At 59.8% G+C, this 16,132-nt stretch overlaps 2 protein-coding genes across 2 annotated transcripts; one reads left to right on the top strand and one right to left on the bottom strand.

The window, feature by feature from the left end:
• Positions 1-2,296: 2,296 nt before the first annotated feature.
• On the top strand, positions 2,297-9,884 carry NCLIV_037960 (conserved hypothetical protein; the record flags this gene model as incomplete). The annotated part of the gene is made up of 3 exons (XM_003883996.1): positions 2,297-2,953; positions 4,027-4,455; positions 4,812-9,884. The coding sequence occupies 3 exons, from the start codon at positions 2,297-2,299 to the stop codon at positions 9,882-9,884; spliced, it is 6,159 nt and encodes a 2,052-aa protein (XP_003884045.1).
• A 2,465-nt stretch (positions 9,885-12,349) lies between these two features.
• NCLIV_037950 (hypothetical protein) lies at positions 12,350-15,267 on the bottom strand (the record flags this gene model as incomplete). Its single annotated transcript, XM_003883995.1, has 4 exons — positions 12,350-13,166; positions 13,639-13,931; positions 14,234-14,569; positions 15,034-15,267. 4 exons carry the CDS (start codon positions 15,265-15,267, stop codon positions 12,350-12,352), a joined length of 1,680 nt encoding a protein of 559 aa, XP_003884044.1.
• Positions 15,268-16,132: the final 865 nt, after the last annotated feature.

Genomic DNA, 16,132 nt, shown 5'->3' with positions numbered 1-16,132 from the left:
GAGTCCCCACACCTATGAAACAGCACCACTGAACCAGATAAACGGATATGCGTGCACGAATACCAGCGAAGCTCTGAGATTCGCCGACTCTTGTCATTTTCTCTGCATATACGTCTCTGCTCTGACAGATTGGAGACACTTCTAAAATGGGCGGTCCCAACACAAACATTCCATTTATACATACATATCTATCTATCTATATAAAGTGGTAGATGAATGGATAGGGGGGAATCAGACCGTCACAGGCGTTGATTTGAAGGAAAGGCGATCTGGGTCTCTTTCGGACACGCCCCCGATTCCGAGACAAACAGCCCCTGCTGGGGAAAGGTCACATAAAGCCACACAAAACAACGGATATGTGCCTCTGGCGAAGATTCCGTTCTGATAGAGGAGCGCCGATCGGCGGGGATTTTTCGGCCCATGACCATCGCGTGACTCTCACTTTTCGTTCAAAAAGAGTCCCCGAGTTGAAAGACGAGTTCAACTCCTTTTAGACCTTGTTTTGTTCATAAACGCTCTGGTTTTTGATACACACAACGGTTTGGCCCAACTGCCTTCCTGCGCAACTCTGCTGACACAAATAGATCCTCCTCCCAATGAGAAACGCGAGAAATGTGTCGTAATGAATCGCGACACCCGTTCTCCAACTCAGTCTAGACAGCACCAATGCACTTAGAATAAAGGCATGCATTACTTCTATAAATATTATGGTTCACATGCATAATTATTTATTTTAATCGTATACAATTTTATTCATTATCTACATTTCTGCTCTCCTACACACCTGATGGCCGTCCACAGTGTGCCCACCTCAGACTTTTACACGCAACTATGTGTCTTCGTACACCTATATATATATATATATCTTTATATCTTTTTATATATAGACTTGTCGTTCGCGTGCGTTTCAATGAGATCTGGATGTTAAAAAACGAGCATAGGAAATTCCACGGAGTCTCGTGTCTTGCGTGGCTGCGCGGGAAAGAGAAAGGCTGTTTTTCTGAAATTGCCAGCGTCGAAGAGCAGTGTGAAAGTGGTGTATGAAACGACAGATGAGCGTTTTAAAGGTGAAACAGGAAACAGGCGAGTTGGAGCCTTCGACTCGCTGCCAGAGATGTAAGGCACATTGTTCCTTTGTAGGTTCTGTCGAGGAAATCGATTTTTTCTGTGAGAAAAGGCGGGAGCGCTTGGGGAAAGCCCTCTAGAATGACACAAGCGTACGGCGCCCACGTTGCCGCGACACATTTCTGGCAGGAGGATTTTCCCCTTTGAAGAAACTGCTTTCTTGTCTTGCGAAGGAAGCAGACGCCTCGAGAGATTAGCCTTTCTTTTCTCAAAGCAAACCCATGTTAAGAGCGAAGATGGTCAGCGCGCTCGCTGTCGTCTCGAGCGCCCTCCCCCCCTTTTCGCCTCCCACCGTTTTCTTTGTCTTGAAAAAACCGAGGCACGGGCTGCGGGCCCCTTGGCTTTGGAATGTGGCGCGTCTTCCTTTCCCCCTCTTGCTTTCGAAGAGAAGAGAAAAAGCCAGAGGTTTTCAGGTCGTCTCGACGTCCAACTCGACACCGTCTCCCTCTCTGGGAGGCTCCCAGTATATAGCTGTGTGCGTAGCTGTCTCTCGCATTCTCTGTTCCCTTTGTCCCTTTCTCCCACCTTTTCTCCCTTCCTCATCCTTTCCCCTGCTGGGGTTCTCCCTCTCTTTCTTCTGATTCTGTTCGTTCTCTCTTTCCTCTCTCTCCTTGTGCGTCGACTCTTTCCTGCTTTCGGTTGCTCCGTCGAGCAAACAGGGGCAACGGAGAGGGCTTGTAACAGCGCGGTTCCTGAAAAGGAGACTTGCCTCTACTGGGGGTTGCCTTCCTCTCTTTTACGCCTTCTCTTCTCTGCTCGTGCGGACCTGAAAAGGCCAAGAAGAGAAGACTTTGCTTCTCCCTGCGCCCTGTTCTTCTCGTCCGCCGCGCGAAATCTCCTTCCCTGTCTCCTCCGTCTCCCTCTCTCCGCTCTTCCTCTCTTTCTCACTGGTGTTCATTCTTGTTTCCCGACCCCTGCCTCCGTAGCTTGTCTCGTTTTCCTTCTTCCCCCGCACCCTCGAGGCCACACAACTTTGCTCCCCCAACTTCTCGTGATTGGCGCGCGCACCCCGGCCTCGACCGGTTGATTGGTCCACTTTCCTGTGACCTCGCGCCTTTGCCAGAAAGAGGAAAATGCTCAGACTTCTCGAGGCGAGAGATACAGGCTTCTCTCTCCGTGTCGGCGACACCTAGAAGACGAGACCTAAATTCCTGAGTAGTGCAGCACAGCCATGGAGGTTTCTCCCGCTCGCGTCTCCGTCGCACCGAGCACTTTCTCTTCTGTACTCGCCGACGCAGCCTCCTTTGCTCCTCCTCCATGTCCGCCCTCTCCCGCGCTCGCCGTCGTCTCTTTGGCGCTCCCTCCTCTTTTCGCGCCGTCGTCTCTTCCTCCCTGGTTCGACAAGCCGCTGCGAGAGGCGGCGCGCGCTGCGGCGCCTTGCTGCCGCGTCTGCTGCTCATGCGCGCTGCGCGCACCCCCGCCCCTGTCTCCCGTCTTTGGCCCGTCTCCTTTCTCCGGCGCCTCGTGCCCGCCTGCGTCGCCAGCGAGCCTCGCGTCCTCTGTCTCCGATTCCCTTTCCTGGAGAGTTCAAGGAGCGCCCAGAGGCAGTCTGGACACTGCGAGCTTAGAAGGAGAGGAAGAAGAAGAGGAGGAACAGGCAGAGGAAGAAGAGACGCACGAGGAGGCAGCACGATGCGAGTTGGTAGAGCGCCGTGATCTCAGGTGTTTTCGGGACTGCGAGAGAGATCAAGAGAGAGAAAATGTGTTGAACTCGCCGTGCGAGGAAAGCCGCTGTCGCGCGGCCTCTGTCTCCGGCTCTGGAGAGGGTCCGCGTGACGCGCTTTCCAGGAGTGAAGAGGCGTGCGGAAGGAAAACGAGGAAGCGAAAGGTAAGCCTAGAGCTCGCAGAGGAACGCGTGGGAACCGCCCGCCCCAATCGTCAACTGCGAACGACACAGCTTCGTTTCTAAAAGTTTAAGAGTGTGTACTCTTCTGGAGAATCTGGCTGGCCAGGATCCAGCGCCTGTTTTTCTGGCCCACATCTACACAGTCACAGAGAAGGAGAGGACCACATACACCGGAGGAGAGCGGAAGTTTTCCGTTTCCGCTCTCTGGTAGCCGCACGCTACCTGCAGCAAAGGCGTTCCCGTTAAAGCCTCTTTCTTCCGTTTCCTCTCTGCAGGCTCGCACGTCAGGCCTCACGCCGTTTCTCCGTCGGATGCGCCTCTCGGCGGACTTGGCTTCGTCCCCACCTTCCCTTCTGAAGCCTCCTCCCTTTCGGAACAACGGCCCCGTCGCTGGCGACCCTTCGCTCCTTTCGGATAGCGATTCGATTCTGCGCGACAATCCTCGACGACCGCATGCGCGGCGCTCCCTTCCTGCGTTGCCTCTCTGCGCTCAAGACTCCGTCTTTCCTACTGGCGCGCGGACAAGAAGTTCAACGCGCACACCTTTCAGCGCCAGAGAGGAAAGCGACAGCCGAGACGGGACTCTCTGGAAGCCTCGCCGCCTCTCACAACCAGGGGGCTGTCCCACGCCTTCCGCTGCCGCATCTGGTCTCTCGTCCCCTCTGCCTCCTACTTCATCTTCTACTCTGTTTTCTTCTCTGTCTTCTTCTCTGTCGTCTCTTTCATTCTCGCCGTTCTTGGTTGGCCGGACCTCGCTGCTGTCGCGCCCTGGGCATGGCTTCAGAGCGAGTGGGGGAAGGGAGGTTTCTGAGAGAAGAGGATCGAGAGACGCAGACGAGTGTGAGGCGAGGGCGCCGAATCGCAAAGGGAATGAGAGTGGAGCTTCCAGGGGTTCCGAAGGCGGGGGTGTTTACCCAGGGGAAAAAGCGAGAAATTCGCACTGTGCATGCGGATGCGTACGGTGCACGGCTTCCTTCGAGGAGAGACCCGCGTTCTGGGGAACCCAGTCAGCGTCCTCTCGAGGGCGTTTGCACTTTTCTTCGCACGGCTTGCAGCAAGCTCATCAGTTCGGGCTCCACCCCAGAAGACCTGAGTGTCTTCCTGCTGGCCCCGGGTCGCCGTCCGCGTGCGTCTCCCTCGCCAAGGGCGAGGGCCAAGCCTCCGAGAGGGGCGGGTCTCCACGCACGCAGACAGAGCGTCTCGTGCCAGTGTCTTCTTTTCCGCGAGAACAAAGAGATGAAGAGAGAGAAGACGGAAGTGAGGGTGCCAAGAGAGAAGGAGAGGAAGCTCGGGACTCAGCAGGGGTGGAGGATGTGAAGGGAGTGAAGGGCGCTTGTGAGGCTCCGTTTTGCGAGCACCAGAGGACACAAGTCGACAAGCAAATCAACGACTTAAAGAGACTCATTTGGGAATTCGCCTTCGACCCTCGAGACTGGGCGAGTCTGCGACAGGTGGACCGAGCGGGACGAGCGTTCGCAGAGACGGTACGAGACATGGAGGGAAACGCATCGACCGCGAGCGCCTCGAATGTATCTTCGTGTCCAACCGCTGTGTGTGGATTGGCAGAAACAGAGGCGAGAAACGCACACACAAAAAAGGCGAGAAACGCACACCCGACAGGGATCCGGGATGGTGTGTCTGTCCTGTGTCCTTTGTTTTTTTTTGTCTTTATATCGTTTCCCTCCCCGGCCGCTCTTCTTGCCCCCCTCTCGGTAATGCGCCTCGTTCAACTGGCGTCCCTCCTTCACCTTCCGCGTTTCCCCTGTTCCTTCTCGGTTTCTCACGAGTGTCCTCCGCCCTTGCTTCTCTTGCCTGGTGCTGCCTTCCGGCGTCTCCGCAGGCGTTCAGCGCGTCCCTCCAACTCCTTCGTCTCTGGCCTTCTCCGACAGTCTCTCCAGGTCTCTCTCGGTCTTTCTCTCGCCTCGGACACCTCCTCCCCGACATGCTCCTCGACTGCGCGATGAGCGACTTCCTCCACTCTGCCTTCCCGCCGCCGCCTTCGCCGTCTCCGCTCTGCTCGCGCGAACCTCAAAAGCTCTTCGGGGACAGCGGCTGGGCCTGTCGAGAAACGCGGGAGGCGACCGCCCCTGGCGGCCAACGCGCACAGCCGCCCTGTCTCCAGAATGTGCCGCCGCTGGAGAGCGGGTGTGGGGAGTGGTCCGTGTGGCTCTACGACCGCACGGGCGAGCCGCCGCTGCGGCGGCTACCTCCGGGCGCCGCAGCGGCGCTTGGAGCCCGAAGTGCGGGCGGCTTGGCCAAGGCCCTCGCCGGCGCCGCGGAGACCCTCGAGGCGGGCGGCGAGTGGATCGACTACGCCGAGGGGACAGTCCTTATGTGGGGCAGGAAAGCAGCGAAGCGCGCGCCGAAAACACCGAGACAACTTAGATCTCAGGACGCCGCGAGGCCAGAGGAAGGCGGAAAGCTCCACCGGAATGGGACACGAAGCGAGACAGAACCCGTTTCGGCTCCACTTCAAGTCCTGGACGCTTCGTCGCCTTCTCGGTTGACTCGTTTTGAAAGCCCTTCTTTGTCCCACTCTGTTTATGTCGAGTCACAGACCTTCTTTCTGGCGCGATATCGGCGGCTGCTGGCCGATGCGCTGTACAAGCAAACGCTGCTGGCGGCAGACAGGAAAACGGCGAGGCGGTCGCGGCCGGGACGCTTCTTCGAGGCGGCGATCGCCGAAGCCCTAGCCGCCCTGCCAGGAGCCTCCAGCTTTCCCGCTTCGTGTCCGTCGCTCGATTGGCCCGCCCCGTCTCTCGCGTCCGCGGCGACGAACGCCACCACGAACCTCCACGCGTTCCAAGTGCGTCAGTCCCCTGCCTTCCTCTCTGACGAAACGGAGACGTTTCTGTTCGACGTCGTCTGGGCCCGGCCACGAGGCGGAGGGCGAGGGACGTGGGGCGTTTGCGGGCCTCCGGCGCTCTGGCCTCTCGAGCCTCCGTTGGAGGCAAAGGCATCGCACTACCCTTCGCGAGAAAGGGACACGGTGGGGTCCCGGTGTCTTGGCCGTCAGGGAAACTCCCCTCACGAGCACGGAGGCCGCAGAGGATTGCCCGCGCCTGTGTCCGAAACGTGTCGACCAGAGAAGCCGCCGTATCTGCCTTCCTCGTCTTCCCTCCCCTCGCCAGGTGGTGCCCCGGCTTCCTTGTCCCTTCGATGTCGCCCCGAGTTTCCGCCTGCAGCTCCGAGAGTGGGCGGCGGAGTCATCGTCATCTACCGTCACTTCGCCGATTGGGCAGCGGCGCTGTGTCACAGCAGGCTGTGGCAGTTTCTTTTTCTCGCTTTGTCTCGAGGCCTCGACGCCGCGCACGCGTTTCTTCGCCTCTATGACGCTGCGGGTCTCTCGCCGGCCTGGGACGGCTACGTGTCTGCCTTCCCCGTGCCCGGGCGGTGGCATCCTTCCACTCCTCGGTTTTTCTCCAGCCGCGCCCCGTTTTCTTCGCCTCCACTGTCTCGTCTTTTCGACTCCGGTTCCGTTCCCTCTTTTGCACCTGCCTGCTTCGCCCCTGACCCCTCTGGGCTGCTCCCGCCCTCGCTGGCGGCGCGATCCCCGCCGGCCTCGGCGGTGTCTCCTTTCTCGTGGGGCCTGCCCGCGGAAAGAAGTGTGGGGTCGTGTGGGGACAGGGCGCTCGTTCCTGTCTGGCGAGGAAGGCCCCTCCTTCAGCTGCGAGACGATGGCGCAGCCCCCAGGACTGTGCGCGGCGTCCTCTTCGAGCAGATCATGGAGGAAGGGTTCATGTGTCACCTTCGGCGCCGGGGCTACTCTCGTCAAGGGCTTTGGGTGCCTGCTGGCGCCTCTCTTCTCTCTTCTCTCCCTCAGGCTTCTTCTCTGTTTAATGACCCTGGGAATCCCCGCTTGCCGGCCCCCGCATTCCCGCGCAACGCGGTTCGCCCCACTGCCACTGATGAAGGCGAAAGCGAGCGAGACAGCGAAGTCTGCGAACAGGACGAGAGGAGACACGCGGCCGATCGCCTCTTCCAAGGCCGACACACAGGCGATTCTCGCCGGCGAGAGGGGACCTGCCAGGTGCACGAGGGAGGCGGCTACGGCACAGAGGAAAGCCGTAGCGGGTACGATCGTTTCGCCCCTTTTCTCTCAGGGGACGGCCCCCAGTGGGTGCGGCTGCCTCCCTTCCATCTTTCCCTTTCTCCGAGGGCACCCGCTGCTGCGCTGTGTCTCTTCTCCGCTTTTCAAAATGCGTTGCAAGCGGGAGACTTTACAGACACTGGGGAGGACGAAGGCCACGGCGTGCGTCCTCGGCTCTCCGCGAGGAGCGCGGGACCCGTTTCGTTGAGGCCCAGCCTCCTTCCCGACCTCGAGAAGGCGGCCGAGGGAGCCGCACGCGAGCTGTCTGTGGACGCCAGAGCGGCCGAGCGTTTCGCCTGCTCCGGCCTGTCGCCTGGACGTTTCCAGTCGCCCCTCGTGGCGGACCAGCAAGAGTGTTCATGGGCCCTGCGAGGCGCCGCCCCGTCTCCGCCTCTCGGCTACCGGGTCTCTTTTCTCCTGTCTCCATCGGAGCCAGCCCCCTGGCGAAACGTCGGTGGGCGGTCGCGACCCACGCTGCCGAGGGACGACCCGGACTGTCCCCTTCCGGTGTCTCCGTCTGTCTCCCTCTCGGCCGACGGCGAGGCGCAGGTCTCCCGCCCCGTATCGGACGAGCCGGCGGGCGGCGCGCCGTACCCCGTGGGGACGAGCGGCGCGCCGCCCGCAAAGAGATCGCAAACGCCGCCCTCGCCCCACGCTGGCGCGAGGAGCGCGCTGGGCGATCCAGTTCCCTATCCGACGCGTGCTCGGCAGTCCAGCGGGGGGTTCTCGGCTCAGTTTCGCCTCGCCCCTCGGCGCCGGGGCGAGCGGCGCGGCCCCAGAGTCCCGCCGCGAGAGCGGAGATCCTCGGCTGGGCCTCGCTTTCACGCGTTCTTCTCGCCGTCGCCTGAAGCGGGTCCCCAGCTCTCGCGTGGCCTTGCCCACTTGGCCAGTGGGGACGAGGAGACGGGGGCCGCTGGCGTCCAGGCGGAGACAGAGGCGTGGGGCGTGGGTGCGCCTCGCCGCCGAAGGACAAGCAGCGGCTGGAGTGTGGGGCCTAGCGAAGAGGAGACAGCAGGGCCAGAGGGGCGGAGAGCAGCACGGAGACTGCGCCCCACAGGCTTCCAGTTTTTCGGGACGCCTTCCGAGCTCCATCCAGCGCATGCGCGACTCGCACCCCCTGGCGTGTTTCGGGTCACGACGACCAGGCCTAACCAGGGTGAAGCGCGCTTTTCTCTCTGCACTCCGCACGACGCATCGGCCGAAGGAGGGCACCAGCCAGCAGGCGAAATTGCCCAGGAAGGGGGGGAAGCAGAGGGGGGGAAAGAGAGAGACGTGGGATGTGAAGGCGAGTTCGCGTTTTCAGCGGAAAAGGCAGCAACGTGTGAAGAAGCGACAGGGAGAAGCGCGGCTGTGCCGGTCTCTTTAGCCGCCGTCAAAGATGTTTGCCTTACCGCAACGACAACTGCGTCTTCCCTGTTTTCTTTGGCCGGGTTTTCCTCCTCTCCGCCTGCCTCCTCTTCGTCCGCCTCGCGTTCTGCGGCGTCGCTGTCGGGTTACCCCTCCTGTCTCTCCCCGGCCCTCGTCGCCGCGGAGGAGAGGTGGAGAGGTCGCGGAGATGGTCTCTCTCCGGTTGGAGGGCGCGCGGAGGTGGACGAAGAGACGCCTGCCGAGGGAGGGCGACCAGGCGACGGGCGCGGCATCCGGCAGAAGAGCCACGCGGCGTCGCCTTTCGAGAGCCTGTCTCCGTGTGCAGAGAGGGAAGGGAAGGAAGACGGCGGCGAGCAAGGCAAACAGAGACGGGAGCGCAGAAACAGCGGCCTGTCTCCGCTTCTGCGCCGCCTCAGCCTTCAGGCCCTGCAGGCGAGCTCTGGCGAGGGCCCGACGGGGCGACCGGAAGACGGAGATCATCAAGCACTGGAAATCGGAGACGCGAAGCGAGAAGAGGGCCAAGGGGCCCGCGGGGCTTTTTTCCACTGGGGAAAAAGCAGTCCGCGCTCGAGTTGCGGTAGCGTCGCCCTTTCAGAGGGAGACGCTGGAGACGTTACAGCAGAAGGAACGAACTCTGTAGCCTTTCTGCTCTCGCGGCCGTCTCTGGAGCCTTCAGCTGCGTTCGGGCCCTTCTCGGGCTCTTCCTTGCCTTGTTCGCCATCGTTGACTCCCCGGCGCCCGCCTGCGACTTCGTCCCTGTCTGACGAGACGAGGTCTGCGGCGGCAGGAGACTTCCCTAGAAGCGCCCCGCACCCAGGAGGAGATTCGTCTTCGGCGAGGAGCCGAGATGAAGACGCCTCTCCACTCTCTTCGCTGTCTCCGCAGTCCCGCCCGACACCACACCCGGCAGTTGCGCACAGAGTCTCTCATCTGTCTCCTGTCTCGCCCTCACGCTCGCTTTTTCGGGCCCCGCGCCACGAAGCCTCCCTGTCGCCTTGCTATGCATGCAGCAGAGACTCCAGAAAGCCAGCGTCTGCGTTGGGCTCGGCGTCTTCGGGCGCTGGCGTCTCCCGCTCGGCCGTCGATTCTTCTCGCGTGTCCGCTCAGCTGCCAAGCCGGGAGAGAGGCAGGGCGCGTGTGGCATCTTCAATGCTGCGAAAGCGGAAAGCCGAGACACCTGAAGGAGCAGTCAGGGGGAAAGACAAAGGAGACGGAGGCTGTCAAAGGCTGGAGACGCAGGAGGAGAAAGGCGAGAGAAACAGGCTGCAGATGCCCAGCGCACGCGCCAGAGACGGGCCGACGCCTGTCCACCGCCGGGGTGTGCTGGAGCGGAAGAGGCAAAAGATGGAGAAAAGCGACTCTGCAAAAAAACAGATGAAGGAAACAGAAGCGCTCGAAGCTGGCGCTGATGCGCCTTCACGCGGCACCTCCGTCACGCGTAGCTCTCCCCGGTGACTTGCAGCGGCAAAAGGTCCGCAGCCTTTCTCTGCGTCTCTCTCTTCCTCTTCTCTCCCGGGATCGCTCTTCCCGCGACACTCGGCGCAGTCTTCTTTGTCGCCGAGAGCCCGCGTTACGGGACCAGAGGGAAGCCGAGGCGTGGCAGCGGCCAGAGGTCTTGCGCGGGCATCCGCCAGCCGGAGAGACGCAGAGAGAGACGAAGAGGGGAAAGACGATAAGGAGCCTGAAACGGAGGGGGGAAAGGGGTACGAAGAAGCGAGAGAACTGCGCGTCAGGGAAGCGCTGTGTCAGGCGAGTCTCGCTGTCGAGAAACCAACGACGGAGACAGTAGAAAAACGAGAAGCGGAAGCGAGAGAGAGAGACGAGATGTCGGGTCACGCTCTTCTTCGGTTCTTTTGGTGAAGGCAGCCGTTCTCCTCGATCTCTTTTCCTGTATATTGAGTCCATCCCCTTTCTTTCTCTTTCTCTCTTATGCCGAGAGTCTGGATCTCTGTCCTTTTCATGAGGTGCACAGCGTCCTCGCGCGAAGAGCAGTTGAAGAAGAAGATCCGAGAACGCCCACTTTTCCTGCCCTCGTCGTGTTCGGTCTCTGTCTCACGCTGCGTGTCTAGCCTCTCTTCTCGTTTCCCATCATGAGAAGACGACTATGCACTATCCACGGACAGCTTATCAACTTTTGGTGTTTGCCGTCTTTCCCTCAAACGCGGAACGGGGACACGTTGAAAGCCGCCCTGCTGCCGGGTGCCGATTTCGCCCTCTGGGAGTCCCACTGAATGCCCCCAAAGAGACAACTGTCGCGTCTAGCGCCTTCTAAAGAGCTGCATGCACTCTCGGTAGGTAGACAGACTGACGCAGCTGTATAGGCCACATCTGGTTCCCCTGCACACCAACACGAGCGCAGAAAAGTCGGATCGAAAGACGTATTGCGCCCCTCGCTTCTTCGGGAAATCTGCAGTCAGGTTCGTCGCCCCTGCCCTGTTGGTCCCGCGCCTGTTGAGAAACGAGCTTGGGTCGGCAGCGAACGCTTCAGAGTCGCGGAAGGAACAGGGGCAGGGACTGTTCACCCGTTCCTCTCGAAAAAAGCACAAGGAAGCGAAACACCAAAATGACAAAGTTAGCACGGCCTCTGCTTGCACCTTGATGATCCGCAGCGGGGATTATGAGGAAAAACGCCAAAGACAGTCGATCTTTGAGCGAAAAAAACAAACGCCGCGTGCGAGATTCGGTGACGACGGGACGGCCTCGCGGACTCCAGCTTCATCGTCTCCTCGGTCTCGGCATCCCGGAGACACTCTGTCTCGGCAGCGGCTCCAGAGAGACTCCTTTTTATTCCCAACAGCCGACGCAAATGAAGGAGCGACTGGCGCTCTCGCGTTGCGGGGACATGCGCTGAGAGGCGTCTCTTCTTCTCTGTAGCCTTGCGTCGCTGTAAATCCAAATCGTGAGTCCTGTGTCTTTAAGGAAGACGCGACGTTTCAGAGAACTGCTGGCGGGACAAAAAACTTCCCCCTTGGGGGCCTTCCACAGGCGCTGCGACATTGCGTGCGCGCGCGCGCGTCAAGAGACACTGGTAAAAGCGAGTCCGACGCGAAACGAACGGAAGGCTCAAACGACTCTGGTACGCCTGCGGGAATCCATGCCGGCGCCATACCTTTCACGTGTACCGCACGAGATCGGGGCCTAAAAAGTATGCATGTGTCCCCCGCACTTCCGCGACAACTGATTCGTCACACGAAACAGGTAGGATGCTCGCAGAAGTATCAGAATGTCTGCAGACGTATCAGACTAGACGTTCCGCATAGATCATATATATTACATATATATTTACATATATACATATATATAGATGTCTTGGTATATTGGTGCGTATTGGTGCATGTATCCGGTTGTGCAGAAGGGAGGAAGTGTGTGTGGTTGACTCTCTGTTTTCCGTGTGTTCTCTGCAGGAGGGTGTCTGGATCGCGAGGGAAGAAACTGAGACGCAGGTGCGTTTTGTCAAAGACCCGAGAAACTCAGAGACGTCCAGGCTGAAGCGCACCTGTGTCCCCTCGGAGAGAGTGTAGGGAGTTCTCTCGCGCCTTTTTGTTGAGGCCAGCGCCTTATCGCCTTTTCGTGGTTGACTCGTCTTGACTAAGCGTGGCCTCCAAACCCCAAGAAACGGGCAAAAACCAGACAGTCGCGTTTTGAAAAGAAACACTCATGCATCGCTTCTGCGCGCATGCAAGTCCATGCCCCGCGGGAACTCGACCCCAAAGCCGGACCGCCGATCGCTCCGTCCCCTCCCACGGGGCTGCCTTTCTCCCTGTCTCCCATTTCCCCCTCCCTCTCTCGGATCCCTGCAGCCGCCTCTCGCGTGTATCTCGGGCGCACTCCCCCTGCGGCGAGATGCGACTGATCCCTCGTTCTCAACCCCCGCTTCGTCGCTACCTCCTTCCGAGCTTCCGCCCCGCCCATGCGTCGCCTCAGCCGCCCACGCGTTGTCGGCGCCCCGCTAGCCACTGGGTGCGGATTCGCGGCAACCCTGCCTTTCCCCGTCCGCCCTCGAGCCATCCGCCCCAGTCTTCTTCGTCGCTGCTCGGTTCGCTCTCTCCGTTCAGAGCGTCAAGAGCCTCAGCCGGAGCCTCCCTGGTGTCGCGGGGTCTGTGACTGGGCTCGGACTCTTCGCCTCGCCGCGCGGTCGCCTCGTCCCCCGGCGCGTGCCCGCCGAGAGGGAGAATCCCGCCTGCGAGGAGTCGCGCCCGTTTCCGGTCGACGACAACTTCGCGGTCGCGCACGCGGCGCGCTGAGACGGGAAAGTCCCCGGTGAGGCCTCCACTCTGCAGTTCGACGAGTTTCACCGTCTGCATCGCAGCCCCGCCGACGCCGCCGCATACGCCGCGGGACCAGAATCGCATCAGGCGGCTGTCGGCCGCAGAGACGAGGAGATTGCCCATCGGATGCCAGTCCAAGGAGACAACTGCGCCTTCAGCCGCCCGCTCGGCGGGGCCAGAAGGGCCAACCCCCCCGTGGGCTTCTTGGAGCTGCAGGAGCGGCGCCGCCGGCTGCAGCAGCGAGAAGAAAGTCAGTCGGCCTTGGTTGTCGCCAGTCACGAAGATGTTCGGATGCACGGGATTCAACGCGAGTTGGAGCGGCTCGGCTGCAGGCAGCGGCGAAGCCGACGTCGAGGAGGTCGACCGCGGCAAGCGAAAGAGATGGAGAGGACGAAACATCCGCAAATCGATCGAACGCACCAACGTGTCCCGGCTACACGTGAGCAGCAAGGACCCGTGGGGGTGGAAGCTGAGAAGGCAAGACAAAGGCAAAACAAAGGCAAAACCCGATGCAACGGGGGGAAGGCGAACTCGCGGGAAGGAAAGGCCGACGCGTCGGCGTCCAGGGAAAGAGAAACCCGAAACGCGAAAGCGATTGGGGATACGAGAAACAAACACCTGACACCGGCACTTACACACACACACACGCGCATATATATTTGGGCGTCAAAACATAGGTAGCGCGAGCGCAGCAGTGAGACAGACGGACATATCGATATCTATCAGTGGCATATACCCAGATACATCTATGTGTGTATATATACCTAGATATTTTTATAGCTCCACGTAGATAGATGCGCGCCTACCCACCTCAGCAGCACAGCTACAACAGTGTAAACGCGTTTCGTAGATCGCCGTTTCACCGCTGGGAGTGTCTCTCTCTCTGTCCCTTCGCCGATATAGGTGTGTGTGTGTGTGTGTTGCGGGGGTCTGGGCCTTACACGACTTTGTTGACGGTCCCGCGGTGGGGCTGAAGCATCGCCACGGGCGCCGCCTCTCGAGAGTCCCAGAGATACACCCAGCTCGACTTTGAGCCGGTGGCGATGAGCGAACTGAGTGGATGCCACTGGAGACAGGAGGAGGAACTGCTGTCGAGGTTCGGGGCGCGGAGGACGCGCGAGACCGCGAGGCGGTTCACGTCCCAGACAAGCGGGTCTGTCGTGTCAGCGCAGCCTGCGAGGAGCTGCGCCGTGAGAGGCGAGGCCGAGAGCGACAGGACTGGGTGGTTCAGGCCCTAGGGAGGAAAACAGCAACGCCAGAAAGCGGGAGAGTTTAGGACGGAAACGCGCGTGGTTGTTGCGGATCTCCACGCGAACGGAAAAGAACTCTTTTTCGGCAAGACGTGCGCTGCAACGAGAAATGCGAGTCTGAAAAAACGCCCCCGGACACACAGTCACGCAACAGCTTTCAGAGGGAGACAGGCAGTGCCTCGCAGGCAGGGTTGCTACGCTGTCCGGCCCTGGGCCTCTTTGCATGCACGGTTTGCATGGGCTCCTGGCGGCCTAGCGAGGCGACTGCGCCGCGCGTCGCTCTCACCTTCAACGGCTCGTTCTCGATCGGATTGAGAGCCTGGGAAAGCATGACGACGAGGCCCGAGGCATCGCCGACAAATAGGCGGTCACCGGTGCCGCTCCACTCGAGCGCGGTGATTGCGCCGCCGCCCTGAGGGAGGCGTTTCAAATCCTCGAAGCCGAAGAAAGCCCCGGACCAGACGGCCAACTCGCCAGGCTGCGTCCCCGCCAATAGCCGCTGCCCGCTGGGAAACCACTTCAGCCGCGTGCATGCAGTTCGCGTCCGGTTGACGAAGGAGCAAGACAAATGTGGACACACCCCAGTTCCTGACCACGGGGGCAGACTGTGCGGCGGAAGGATCTGAAGAGACAGAGAGAGACGCACAAGGGGAAACAGATACAGCGGGTGAGACACGAGGAAAGATACAGAAAGAGAAACAGGAGAGGCAGGAGACAGAGGAAGAGGCTCGTCGTCCTACGGAGCCTCTGGTTCCAACCAGCTTTTAGGGCGAACCTAAAGTTCGCATCTTCGACTGGTTAGTAATCCGCTAGCGTACAGCTATGCGCGAAACTGGAATCTGTCGCAAGTGAGTGTCTCGCTGCAAAAAAGAGCCGCCGCATGGCTCTTGGGCGCGGTCATCCTGCCGTCGAAAAGGGAAGCGTCTATCAAACACGAAGGACGCTTCGTTGGAACTGTTGCGTCTACACGATAGCTCAGAGGGCTCAGCGTCGATGCACGGGCACACGCCTGCTTGACGGTGTGCGGACCGACAGACGGGAGCCATGGACAGTCTCAGGCGCGTTGCTGTCTCCTTTGGCACTCACCTCTCGGCCCCAGAGGGGATGGGGACGGGAAGAACGCAGGCGTTGCCAGAGGCGGTGTTCAAAGAGGCCGGAAGTCAAGAGGGGGACGACGGAGGAGACTCCGTCGACTGCCGGGCGGTCGATTCCCAGGCGAGTTTGGACAAATCCCGAGGAGAGAAAAGCGCCGCTATCATCCACGGAGCCTGGAGGTCCAGCTGCGGATCCTCCAAAAGAGAAGGCCCCGACCCCTGCCATGCTTGGAGCTTAGAAAGAAAACAAACGAGGAGATCAAAGAAAGACGCAGGAGAGAAACGAGGGGAAGGAGGAGAGAGAAAGGAGGGGGGAGAGAAAGGAGGGAGGGGAGAAAGAGTTGACAAGAAGGGGAGGAAGAAAGAGGAAGGGGACGAAGGAAAGAGAGAGGAAGAAAGCAGACAAAGGAGAGAAGAGAGAGAAAGAAAGAAGAGAGAAAGAAAGCAAAAAAAAGGCGGTGGAACTGCTCAGCCTTCCATTCTTGCACAGGACTTGCGGAGAGAAGGAAGCGCCTCCCCCAGGAAAAGATGGATTTTCGGCACTGCTTCCTCGAAAGAAGAAACAAAACATGGCAGTGAAAGAGAAGACGAAACGGCGGAAGGCGCGGCAGGGACTGGAAAGAAAACGAATTCTCAGAGAACTCGAGACACATGCATGCATGCGCGAGCCTTGAGAGAGTCTCTCTGAACCGCATGCCAGGTCTCCCATACATATATCAGGTCGATGAAGGGAAGAAAACATTTTCCATCTCTTTTCTCGTCTTGCTGCAGATCGTCTGGCCATTCCAAAGGCATTCCTGCTCTGTTTTCTCCTCGCAGAGCGGGAAAGAGGTCCAGGTGTACGTACAGTCGGCTTCGCGCTCAGTCAGGAAATGTACTGCACACATTTCGGGATTTCTCAAGATCGAGAAACCTCAGAACTCTGCACCGTGTCCTTTCTCTCGCGTCTCTTGTCTCCCTGCCTCCTTTGCGGCTGTCCCGTCTCCCTACGTTGTTCATCTGCCTTCTCCTTGCCTCGCCTCTGCGTATCTCTCTCGGTTGTTCTTCCGTGCCTGCTTGTCTCTATCCGTTTTCTCTCTCGCGCTCTCCTC

This window comes from Neospora caninum, chromosome VIII (genome assembly GCF_000208865.1).
Source record: "Neospora caninum Liverpool complete genome, chromosome VIII".
In the NCBI taxonomy this organism is placed as follows: Eukaryota; Apicomplexa; class Conoidasida; order Eucoccidiorida; family Sarcocystidae; genus Neospora; species Neospora caninum.
The sequence above is the reverse complement of the archived record's forward strand: the minus strand, read 5'-3'. Positions and strand labels throughout refer to the sequence as shown.